Raw genomic sequence first — 13,179 nt, 5'->3', positions numbered from 1 at the left:
CAAAATCATCAGATAAATCGATGACACATGCAGGTTCCCATAGCGCCACCTAATTTATATTATGCATTCCACATCTGCAACACAATGCATGACACTTGACGTTGGCCTGCAGCCACTTGGGAGCTCATAAATAAAACAGAAGGGGGGGGGGGGGGGGTGACGTCATTATTGGAAGCAGCGTAGAGAATATGTATGCAGGAATGTGTGGTGTGGGTGTGGTGACCAGCCATGGTTCATAAACATGAGGACCAGTTCAGGGAGAGGACAGAGGAAAGGCTGCTGGCACAGTGGAAGACCCACGAGGTACATCCAAATGTCGCTGAACTTCCCCCCGCCCCAAGCCCTGTCGGGAAAACAAAAGGAGAAACGTGCACTCGTTCCCCAATGACGAGGAATCAAGCACGGATATTATGGCGAGGTCACGCAGAGGGAGAGGAGGTTACGAAGGACCGGAGGGCGGGAGCCGGGGGGGGGGGGCGGAGGATGCAGATGTGCAGTGCGGTGGAGAAGGGAGGCACGATGGGAGGAAATACAACAAGCTATTGTTTGGAGAGAGAGAGCAGGAGCGGACCCACGGGAGAGGCAGCTGAGGACTATTCACACACACACACACACACACACACACACACACACACACACACACACACACACACACACACAAAGGCATGACCAGTCAGGCATACTGCACTGGTCACCTGACGTAATGGGTAAAGGTCACCTTTTGAGGAAATGATGTTCTTTATGGAGAGCTCTTGATGAGTTAACATGGCATTACCTGCAAACTTGAAACCACGGAGAAGTGAGAGGCAAGAGGATGGATATCCATCATCCCTCTGTAAAGGCCCTCACTACATTAGGTTCAACAGGTTTTTTGCCATATAGAGCTGTTCTGTGACGTTATCCTTTCCTGTTTTATTTTTTAAAACTATACATTAGTCTACAATCTGACCAATTTTACATTTTACCTGATACTTTGGGAATTCCATTATTCACTCTGACTTAGGTGAGAAGATTGATACTATTCCTGAAAGTACTGTATGTTGCTGGAGTCAGCAGCCAGTTAGCTTAGCTTAGCACAAAGACTGGAATCAGAGGGAAACAGCTAGTCTGTCCAAAAATAACAATATCCTCCTTCTAACAAATCCAAAGCTCTCTAATTAACTCGTTGTATCTCATATGTTGTTCTTCCTCAGGTCTCTCTATTTTCTCACATGTTTTACTATTAAAGATTTCATATGTTGTTCACATTGTAAAGCCCTCTGAGACATATTAGGGATTCTGGACCATATGAATAAAATCGACTTGAACTTTTTACTTTTCTTTAGAGAAAAAAGAATGTAGAATCTGTTTATTGATTAGAGGGTCAAAGCCGATGAACCATTCCACATGTCCTGACAAAAATGTACGTACCTGTTGAAGATGATCATATCATATGAATATTATTAAATGTTGCTCATTTAGAATTAGTTATCTGTCTAAAAGCAAGTTGCAGGGGCTTTGGAGACAAAGCAATCTGAAAGTAATTGAAAGGAGGATGACCGTTTTCCTAATGTGATTAAATCAGCGGATTACATCCTTATTATGAGAATAAACAGGTCAACCGTCGGACCGAAGAAGTGAGGATGAACCCCTCAAGCATTCAAGATGCTTTGATGAAAACATGTATGACAGTAGAAGGAGAACATGTCTCCTTAAAGAATATGTCTGTGGCTGCTGTTTGGTAATCATGATTAGGAATGCAGTGTGGTGCAGGCAAGTCTGTCACACAGAATCGCTGCTGTTAAGTTGGTTACAGGACTTCATAGGCAATCATCAGTTGCAAACTCTTGTGAGACAGTCTGATGAGTTGAAGTAAAGCCATTTAACCTCAATCTAATACTGTGTGTGGTTAGATGGGGTGTTCACAGGAGCTGTGGACAGGGTTGTGTGGAAGCAGAGTACTTGTTAATTACTGTTTCACAGTCAAAATCCGATACACGCTCTGTATTCTGTTACTTAGAACTACAAATACTTAAAAGCGTTTCAACTGAAACAAGGAATTTTGATCGAGGCCCCCGTGGTGGTGTTCCACATTTTGAAGTGACGTGTTACAGTCAAATAAATGCCATCTGAAATTCAAGTCGGAAGCAATCTCAAAGAAACTGCAAGCAGAGTACATGAGTGATAGTACAAAGCCCCAAATATATCAAATTACAGGAAATAATTGAAGCAGTAAATGACTTGTGTTCGATAAGTTGATGGTCAAAATTGTCGATTGTTGATCGTCTGATAGAGTAAACAGATTAATTCATATTTGCAGTATGTTACAATATTGCTAAAATAAGAAGTTCCAGTATGAGGAATATATGCCGCCCTTTGTGCAATTTCCTGCATAATATTAACAAAATATCAGACTGTATGAAAAGACAGGCAGATAGGCAAAGACACAATCTCACTTTCTCTCTGGCCATGTCACAGCAGATACATCTGAGCTCTCTAATCATTGAACATCATGGACCCCCCCCCCCCTAGCTATGCAGCCCCACAACGGAGGGAGGCGAAGGAAGTGCACCCCTCTCACACTTTTCCACAAAAGGTACTACTATCATGTCCACCGCTATTGCAAAGAAAGCTTTAAAAGCGTCAATGCAGCTGCGATGTGGAGCACACTGCATGATAATGGTTTACACATGCAAAGAATGACAGAGTGCAGTGAAGCAGACTGTTAAGCAAATGTTTTTGTCATAGCCTCAGTAATGTGCTTTTTACAATGCTGATGTCCGGACAGCTGGCGAGCCAAGACTGGCAGCCTGCCGTGAGAAACCAGAGACGCCGCCTCTCACCCCAACCAGTGGGGAAAAGCGTCTTATACCACACTTCCACAGCATTCCTCCCTATAGCAGACATACTCTGCACAGGAAAACCCGAACAAGATGTGTGTTCAGAGGGATGAGTGACATCAGCTGGATGATCTGGTGAACGCAAACATTTGGGATTCCACTGGAAACCACCAATCCCACAACTATGAGTCTGTTAGCTGCTCTGGGGGGGGGGGGACAGCACAGTTGAATGATAATCGTACGTACGAATTCATTCCTTTTCCGTGCAATTGTGTGAATATCAAGGGACACATCCCCCCTGGGCCGATAGTCTCCCACAGCTTTCTGTCATTTGTTTGTCTCGCAGAGAACAAACGGGCTCAGGTTTCATTATGCGCTTACATCTCTTAGCCATCTACGCCCACACACTTCCCCATATGCTGAGGGATCCCTTTCTGACTCCGTCTGCACAGACAGAGTTGGAAGGAGAGGAAAAGTGAAAGCTGTACAAAGGCAGATAGCGAGAGAGAAACGGCGGAAAGAACCATTTTTTTTTTTTTTGGCGAATGCGCTCCCCATTCTCTCCAGCTGGCCTGATTGTGTAAACACAGCGAAATCAAATGTTCCCAGGCTAGGTGCATCACACCCCAAAACAGGTGCTTTTACTCCCTCAATCACCATCTTCCTCCCACCCACTCACTCTGAACTTTGACCTCGCGGTCCAGGTGGCAGGTGCTCCAGTTTGAGTGCAGTCCTAGAGAGTGCAAAGCACTGAGCCATATCTCATACTAATGAACAGTGGGCCCTTCTCCAACAGCCAGAATTCATATAGAAAAGAAATGCAGAAACAGGAGGTGCAGATAAAGAAGAAGTCTGGTAGTGTAAACATTCAAAGATGTCTCCTTTACGTGCAAGCTTCTGCAGAGGATTTCAAAATGACTCTCTAGAGATCTACTCAAAAGGGTGGTTGTAAAATGCCGCTAACTATAGAGCAGTTAACAGAGTTTTGGACTCGTGCCGAGAAGGAAAACTGATTACATGTGGTTTTTAGTTGCAGGACTACAACATAAATCGACAGTAATTCATAGATACTACAGCAAACTGTAAAAGAATGTTTGCGTTCGATTTGTAGTTGAATTATTAATCAATGTATAATGAATTCAACCATCATTTAAATGAATGACCCTTTCATGAGGAGTGGCGCATTCGTTTCCAGCCTAAGATTGACATAAATTAAAAGGGTTTACGTAGACATGCATACTGTGTGTCCCCGCTCTGTGTTTGTACTTATCTCCTTACCTGCAGCAGCATGAATGAGGACGCTCTGGTTGGGCCGCAGATTGCCGAAATCAAACAGCATCATGTAGGCAGTGATGTAGTTCACAGGGAGGGCTGCTGCCTCCTCGAAGCTCATGCCCTCTGGGATGAGGAAGGTGTGGGTTGCCGGCACCGCCGCCACCTCCTGCCACAGCCCAAAGCGGTTCAGCACCATCACCTTATCGCCGACCTGGAACAGAAGGCGCAGGAAGACAAGGGATGAGAAGGAGGCAAAGCAAAGGGCTCTCTGTCTGTGTTTCCAGTTACTAAAGTAATGACATGATTCTCAAAGTTAATTTGATTTAAAAAAAAAAAACTATAATAATTTTGATTTGATTAAAAAAATGATATTGAGACAATTATACCACCTGAACACCACAAGTCTGCAAAAAAAAAAAATAGGTAGCAGTTGTGCGGCCTTACGGCTTCTTTGATGCAGTGGAAAAGATGTGAGCCGTATAGTAAGAGTGTGGTTTGCAAACATGCAGCCACCTCGTCCACCAAACCTGAAAAGTGTTTGCTCCTAAAAAGTGCTAGCAAACAAGGAAAGCGATAAACCACAGCAGAGTAAGAGCAGTAACTGTATTGACTTTATAGAGGGAAATAACAAAGCGACAGAAGAATCGGTGTTAAAAAAAAAGGAAGTGGCTCTATTTTATTGTTTTTCCTTTTTGATTAGCATGTCAGGTGCTTTGGGATTGGTGCCAAAGTATGATAGCTGTTCTATAAATGATAAAATATACGATTATCAAGCAATTTCTATCTTTCAGAACCACTATCCTGACAGTGAGGAAGCCACAAACATCCTTTAACGTGCTGCACGCCACGATCACCATCGGGGTCATTTTATGCTTCCACAATCTTATCAGTGCAGATCCTCTGATTCAAAACTGTCTCTCAGAAGGACAAGCCTCAATGTAAACTTACCCCTCCGGCGCCCTCACTAACCAATCAGGGGAGCCCGCTCAAGGGACACAGGAAACAGAGATGACTGCAGCATTATAACTCTCTTCCTGTTTTCTTCCTCCCCCTTATTCAGCCCTCCCGACACAGCTCACCCTCCTGTAACGTTTCCATTCTCCTCACTTTTTTATCTTCCCTTCTTTCTCTTTCAATTCCTGACTCCTTTTCCTCTTACGACTTTAGAACGTCTTCCTTCCCCTTCTCTAGTCCCTCGTCTCGTCCTGTCTGTGTCTCGCCTCCTTCTTTGATGCTCTCTCCTTCCTCACTATTTCTTCATGCTTCTCCGTCTCATTCCGTCTTCACCATCGTCTTTCTTTTTCTCTTGCGAGGAGTGTCCCGTATCCCCTCTTCCTCATCAGTGAGACAGGACAATGGGGCCCATCTTCTCCCCTGGCTTCCCTCCACTCATCAAGAGTCCCTGCCAGATTCTTCCCCATGGCTGAGCATAAGACAAGCTCTCTCCTCCTGGGAACAAACCCTCTCCACCCGGGCCTCTCTAATGGTCTGGAGGGAGCAATGCGCCTCGCTGTCTATCCGCTCCAATTAGAGAGATCTCCCTCTCTCTTTCCCTTTTTTATACCCACATCCCTCTGTCTGAGACCGAGTCATTTGGTTTCTATTTCTTCAAAATATACTTTTTCACTTTTCCACCGTGGGCTTCTTCTCTTTCCTCCCCTTTGTCATTCACGCTGACTCACTCTCGGCCATCTCAGGGTTTTTTTTCTCCTTTTTTTTTAAGTCTTCAAACTCATCAGCCTCGTGGGTTTAATTGGGGGTACAGTGTGGCACAAATCGATGGACGGGGGAGTACAGGCGTGTGCAGGAAACACACACAAATATGACTCACACATCATCTGCAGCTACTGTATTCTTTTGCGCCCACGTAAAGCATGTGAGTTACTGTCAGTCACACAGAATCTAGGTAGGAACATTCAAGGCCAGTGCGCGAGCGCACCTTGTGACAGTTCTGTTACAACATCTTCACAGTGTGACACACACACACACACACACACACACACACACACACACACACACACACACACACACACACACACACTTCCCTTGCATTTCCTTTCTCAGCCTTCATGCCACTGCATCAAATGTAGTCACAGTCGGGGTCAGGATTGAGGGAGCGCTGAACAAAGACACTTCCAGTTAACTGTACATGAATGGACTTAATCAAATGGTGATTCAATTTTGGGGTATGCGGGCCTCCAACTCAGCTGCTTCGGGGGCTGTGAGCTTTGATGATCTCAGCGAAAAATTATCGGGGGAAAAAAGAAAGGATGAACAAAATTTGTGATACAGAGTTCCTGAGTCAGGTTGAGGCAAAAGATGAAGGTAATAAATGTATGAGACATGTAGTAACACCCACATAGCCTGCATGGCTCCTGTAAATGTAATTAAAAGGAAACATAATATCTCCCCGGTGTCAGCGTAGGTGTTACCGTGCTTTGACACAGTTTGTGGGATGTTGGGATAAGGGCCACGCCCTGCTCTCACACACAGCATAATTGGTGACATGAGGGTCTTTGTGCTGCTTTTTGCACTTGACTGCACCTCTGACTATGCAAATCAGCATATCGTGCTCTCAAAATACCATTATTGTTCATCAGCTTTTTGCAGCTCGATTAATATTAGAGGCCTGAATACAACTCCACACTTTAAAAAAAATGTGAGATCCAAAAGTATGTGTAAGACGTCGGGTTTTTATTTTGACCCAGCAGTTTATGGCAAACTGTCAACAGGCCATGTACAGTATGAGAGCAAGCTCTTAATGCTGTAATCGTGATGAAAAGGAGACATGTAGGATGAAAGAGGAAGTTATATATGTCTGTAAAGGAGAGAGGATGGTAATACAAAGAGAGAGCAGCATGATAGAGGGATTCACTGACAGCACGTTCAACAGAGGAATAACCAGGAGATTATACGAAGGAAGGAGAGCTAGTTAGAGAGAGGGAAGGAGGAATGGAGGAAATACCAGACTGACAATGTGGGCCAGAGGGAGGTAATTGAGAACATATGGGTCAGATCCGACTAAAACTCACAGAGGAAGAGCATGAAAAAGGAAAAAAAGAAGAAAAAGAAGCGGGTCAGGAGAAAAAAAGTGCTGATGTTTGGAATCAGGGGAGCGTCGGTAATTTGTGATATTTCCCCTCTTCCCTCTCTTACTCAGTGTTACACTTTTCCCCGCACTCCCTGCGAGGTCATTTCGGGTGAGGGCACTAGCATTACTTCATTCAACTTGATTGTCCCCCTCGAGGGGTGCTTGTTTTTCGCAGACGTTATTGAAACATAATGCGAGGCATGCAGTGAATAATAAACACAAATAAAAACACAAGAGTAAGCAAGCAGCAAAACAATAAACAAGACAAAGACAGGGAGACTAGGGGGAAACAATGGTGCTGCCTTTATCAACTCTGCAAATGTCTAATCACATTATACCCGGGGGTTGGTGTTGTTTGAATTGTTTCCATACCTGAGTTCTGATATCAAAACGATATTTTTGTCAAAGCATTTGACAAATGGAGACATATTCAGCAAAAAAGTCGAAGTTCTCAAATGCCTCTTATGTCTGTGAGGGAAAGAAAGCTCTTACATATGAAAATGTCAGAAAGATGAAATAAAAACCAATCACACTTAGCCACCGATGTTTATGTTGAATCATCTAATTAAATGGCATGAATGTGTCCATAGCTTTGTGCACACTGTATGTTGAGCTAACTATGAGACACACCCTTTTTTTGTATGTCTTTGTGTGCATATGTGTGTGTGTGTGTGTGTGTGTGTGTGTGTGTGTGTGTGTGTGTGTGTGCGCGCGATGGAAACAGACATAGATAGGCAGACGGATAGAGAGCTGCAGTGAGAGATGAGCCTCCCAAAAAATTCTGTGCCATCAGGGTCAGCACATTCCCTCTGAGTTGGATGCCAAAATATCTCAGAGATCTCGATCCATTAGGAAGATTGGCTCTTAATTCTATAAACTACGGGCTGCAAACGGATGTGGTGGGCGTGAGGCCTTGATGACAAGACGTGTGTTTGTGCATGCGAGTGTAATGCATGACCTTTAAATCCAATCTACATCACTGACAATGTGGAAAGAAGCTATTAGGTAGTCTAGAAACAAATGGGTCTTAACCTTCTATGGTGTCTTGCTGCTATTGGCCGACTTGCCGCCAATCACATTCATAGTACCTTGCACAGCTTCCCCCATCAGTAAGGACTTCGCATATGTGCCACTCCCAGCACTGATGCTGCATTTGCTTCACACATCGGATCAGCCTGATGTTAACCACAGATATTAACTAGCTGTCTGATGTGCGAATACGTGGTGGTCTGACAACAAATGGCGTGAGTCATCATCACTGGCTCATTTGTAACATATTGGCTTTTGTGTATTAATTGCCTTACAAAAGGCGTTACCGTGGTGATGCCATGCAGCCAGGAGACAGACATTTAGGCCTGTGACTCACCATGCACTGTTAGAAATCGACTAATAAGCCTCTTTCAATCACCACTTTATTCCTTGTAGCTGAACATAAAGGATTTTTTTATTATGAGTGTTTAATTGACTTTGCTTCATTGTGCATTTTAACTTTAATGGTGATGTTTATGACTGTAAATATTTTCTGAACACAACAGAGGCGATAGATTTTCTGTTGACAAAGAGGGCGAGTGTTCCTATATTCCTCACACCAGGCTGGTTGTTGCGCCGCGCCGCGCCTCGCCCTTTCCGCTCGGTGAGTCTGTGCGCCACCGTCGCTCCCGGTAACAAAAGGCGTCCGTGACTCCAGTCTCTGCCACCAATGTCAAGTTAGCCATATTAATAACTGTGGCATCTGACCATCGTTTCCGCAATAAAGTCCTGTATTAATTAATAGGATGAGCAAATTAGAACCGAGGAGGCCTTTTTATTGTTGTTTTTTCACCCAAGATGTATTTTTTACATTTTGCATTTAGAGTCGTAAAGGCCTAAGCACGAGGAGGAACTGCAGACCTTAGCCTACAGGTGCACGTCATATGAGTAAACGTTGCTCGTTCAGTGTGCTAAAAATGTTTAACTCTTTCTTGATTTCCATATGTGGCACATCTTTTCATTTCCACTCCTTTTGTCACCAATAAACAGCCAAGTAACTGTTCAAAGCTTTAATTTTGAAGGCAATGCAGTCTCATTTCCGGTGGCTATCTCTGGCTGACTTGACGCAGCTCTCCGCGCCTTGGCACACATCAAAGCGCAGTACAGCGTAGGTACTGGAAGGGTGGAAAGCATCCAGCGGGTTTGCGTATGTTTATTTAGACTTACAAGACATATGTTGCGTAGAAGTGATGAAGCCATCTCCATCTAAGCAACTATTTTGGACGTGAAGTTGCTCAATCTAAGTGCGCACAATTCAGCGCAATTTGAAAACCGGGGAGACAAGAGGGGCGACGCCTGCTGCTGACTTCATTGTACTCAACTCGTGTCATTTACACATTTGGGGCTTCTTCTACAGAGATGAAATACAACATGAACACAATAGCAGGCTTCATCCACTTTGAACGTAACAAATGCTGTCTCTTTATGCACGGGTAAAATGAACAGATGAGCCCCGATAACAGCTGAAATATATAGCCTACTATAGATCAATATTTATTATTAACATACTACTGTGTTAATAATTACCTAACCCAATAGCCTATTGCCATTAAATGCATTAAGTCATGAAACTGCACAGCACTGGCCTCCGGTACCACCACTGCCTGAGCAGCGAGCAACGCCTGACACGCCCATATCCAGATGTAGCAGTTCAGCACAAACGAAACGAGGCAAATATTCATCACTTAAACAATAAAACACACACAGTAAAATGAGGCTTAAAGCGCCACGATAAGAAGCACAGAGGCATGTGCGCTTACTTGTCTGTCCGTCACTTCTTCCCCTACAGCCTCCACCACCCCAGAACACTCCATTCCCGGGGTGACCGGCGGGGATGGCAGCCGGTCGTACAGCCCCTGCCGAGCCATCAGGTCTGCGAAGTTCAGCCCGCAAGCCTTGACCCGCACCAGGACCTCGCCAGCCTTGAGCGCAGGCTTGCCCTTCTTCACCTGCAGCTTGACTTTATCATAGCCCCCGTAGCCGGTGAGCACCAGAGCGCGGTAGGTGAACGTCTCCTCCTCGGGGACCTTCTCGGTGGTCACCGCGGGGGTAGCAGTTGCCTCGGCGGCGGCCGCGGGTGCCGGCTCCGTCTTGGGCGGCTCCGCTTTGGGCTCCTCAGCGGGTTTGGTCTCCTGCTTCTGGTCCACGGCGTTTTGCTGCTCGGCAGGTGCGTCTTCTCCAGACATTGTGCAGGGAGATGAAAGACAGTGATGAGTCTAGAAAATGACTTAAAAGCTTTTTTTCTCTTTTTATATACTTCTTGTGCTTCTGTTGCCGTGGGCGGGCTTGTTGTTTTGTCGCGTGTGCTTGCCTTGCGAATAAAAAGACAATGCGAGAGCAGGAGCGTCTTTTTCAGCAGTCTTGCGTGGAGACACAAACCCCGACAAAGTGGGCTGTTCAGTGGCCAGTAGCTGTCAACGCCGCGCTCTGACAGAGTGTGCGAGTGGGACGAGACAGAGGCAGGCTGGAAAACACGGAGAGCGGTGGAAACGCAGGGATTGGCGTCTGTGACTGGGCGTGTTTGGCTGTCTGGGGTAGGGCCATAAGATAAGCCTATATTGCATCAAGCATAGGTGATTTGCAAAAATGTCAATTATAGCTAAAAAGGCAAATAAAGTTAAAGACAACCCATGCAAAACCAAAAACTGGTGATTACTGCAAGTCTCGATATTACAGTTAAAATGCTGTATTATCGTAAGAGCAAAAAAGTAGCATGCCAAATAAGGAAGACAGAGAGATAAATTATGGGTTCAACCCTTGAGACACAATAAATCACTATAAACTCAACAGTGTATTGATTTTTCACGTTTGAGCTGACTATGACACATAATCAGAACACAGTGTATTGCCCTTATGTGATGAAATAGAAAGCACATGAATATTTCTGAAATGAATATTTCTTTCAACAAGTATCTGCTTCTTTCTTTCTGTTTACAGCTGCTTGTTTAACGGTGAGGTGTGTGGTGCCGGAACAGTAGCAGCCGGAGGAAATGTCTGTTTATGCCAACTATTCTACAGTGGGATTTGCAGGAACTTTGGGCCTGCGTACGGCTCATTGTTATAACTTCCCTGTGCAGGCAGCTCAGAAAAATATGAGTTTGTGTTGAGGTCATGCCAGTTTCTGATTAAACGATATAACCTGCTTTGTATTATTCAGCTTCAGTTCAGGGAGCCAGAGCCAAAGGGTCGGGATGACCTCTCCATTCAAATTCATGGTGCAGGGTTACAGTCTTTTGGAGACCTGGTGGATTGTGTGATTGGAACAAAACGTTTTATGATCACAGAAGCAACAGTCAGTATCTCTTATATCCGTCTCATAAAGGAACCAGCTCTTTACCTTTAGAGCTGAGGGATCAACCCAGTGACCATTCAGAGAGATTTGACCACAAGAGGAGTGGTGAGACACCTTGTGGCAGTAAAGAGCCACTCAGCACTTCTGAGGCCAAAGTCAGCAGTGACCCAATCAATATACCACGGGGCTTAATGATGTAGGATGCAGGCATTATTGATCTGCCGCTTTGACGTGGGCAAAATGTTACAAGGCAGATTGTCTGTTCTTCCCAACCGACCACACTGAGCCACTCTGGAAATACATCAGTATGCTGTGGGTGCTCGCTCAGTGGCTCTTCTCCTCATTAGCTCTGACAGGGCCAGTATGGTAATGTAGCAGGAAAATGACTTGGACTGCAGGTTGGAATCCGAAAAAAGGGATTAAAAGTGGAGCTCAATGGGAAAGCTTTCTATAGTTTCACTGTGGGGCCAAGAAGAACATTTCAGAACATGTTCCAGCAGCTTAACAATGTTTGAAAATTGTATCCATCAAAGGAAGTGGCTGCAGCTAAAGGAACACAGGGATATGATGCAGGAACAGAGACGAATTTGCCTTGGACACCTGGTGTAGTTTGGAGACTTCTTCTGTCGTCTAAGTAGGTTACCGCATGCATAATGTTTCTCAGTGGCGTAATTTGGCCTGGATAAAGTACCGTGTCACCACTCTGCCAGGCAAATACAGTCTGCAGGGAGTCTGGACCATCTCTGAGGATGAGTGTGGCTGATATGCAAAAGTGTCATTAAAACTGGGCAAATAGATTACCTTCTTGAAGGTCAATGTTATTCTTTCATAGATTATTACAATATCCATGAAACAAGATTCAGAATTGCTTTCAGTGCTGCTGTTATGCTAAACCAGTGGCTTCCAGTCTTTTTGGGTCACTAAGTAATATATCTTGTTGTGCCTAAGATTTTTGCCTGGGGCTAGGAACCACTGTGTTAAACGCCAATGTATAAGCAGCATTATTATGTTGTAGCTGGTCAAGGTAGAGCAAATTCTATCTACTTATGATATTTCCTCATGTCTTAAAGCTCCTGCCCACCCATGGTTATCCCACACAAGTGTTTTCACCTATGTTTCCTAAAGGTATTAGGTATTGTATTAGTATTCTAAAATGAAAATGCTGTTTTGGAAGAACTTTTGTTTTCACAGTCTTCTTGGCAAGTCTCCGAATGCAGAAGTCAGCGCATACTGGCTCTTTACCAACTCAACCTCTGGCCATTTATTTATTCTTTCAGTTTTCATCTACCCTCTTGTTGAGTGATCTGCTGCTCATATCTCTGCTCTGTTCATGCATGGGTGTAATGAGTTTATTGGTTGAGTAGCATATCCATCAAAGCATCTCTTAGCACATATTAATATACAGGCAGTGGGAATGCGGAACACTTTACCAGCTTGCTGGCAGATGCAGCAGAATAGTCAGCATGAGAGTGAGAGTAATCCACCTACCGTTTATTGTAAATATTTATCCATTCATGTACATACATTCATAAAAAGCAATACGGGAAATGTCTATGAATTGAAGAACAAAATGATGAGCTCCAGCAGCTTCTTATAGAGACTTCCTGTCTGCTCAGTTAACTTATGAAAAGTAATATATTATATTCTGTGTCCCACAGGGTCTGGGTAATGAA

The 13,179-nt window shown here is 44.4% G+C and overlaps 1 protein-coding gene across 2 annotated transcripts in view; it reads right to left on the bottom strand.

The window, feature by feature from the left end:
* The window catches only part of vat1 (vesicle amine transport 1), a 30,330-nt gene extending 19,639 nt beyond the window's left edge, over positions 1–10,691 (bottom strand). Inside the window, exons 1-3 of one of the 2 annotated variants that reach the window (XM_031867803.1) lie at positions 10,339–10,691; positions 9,975–10,293; positions 4,098–4,305 (exon numbers count right to left, since the gene is read on the bottom strand). In XM_031867803.1, coding sequence (XP_031723663.1) covers positions 4,098–4,305; positions 9,975–10,293; positions 10,339–10,400 — 589 coding nt within the window. In that variant the 5' untranslated portion in view covers positions 10,401–10,691. Of the gene's footprint in view, positions 1–4,097; positions 4,306–9,974 lie in introns of both variants that reach the window. The other variant, XM_031867802.1, reaches the window with a different exon arrangement.
* Positions 10,692–13,179: the final 2,488 nt, after the last annotated feature.

The sequence above is a fragment of the Anarrhichthys ocellatus genome, unplaced genomic scaffold (genome assembly GCF_004355925.1).
Source record: "Anarrhichthys ocellatus isolate YVR2014 unplaced genomic scaffold, GSC_Weel_1.0 scaffold40, whole genome shotgun sequence".
Lineage (NCBI taxonomy): Eukaryota > Metazoa > Chordata > Actinopteri > Perciformes > Anarhichadidae > Anarrhichthys > Anarrhichthys ocellatus.
The sequence above is the reverse complement of the archived record's forward strand: the minus strand, read 5'-3'. Positions and strand labels throughout refer to the sequence as shown.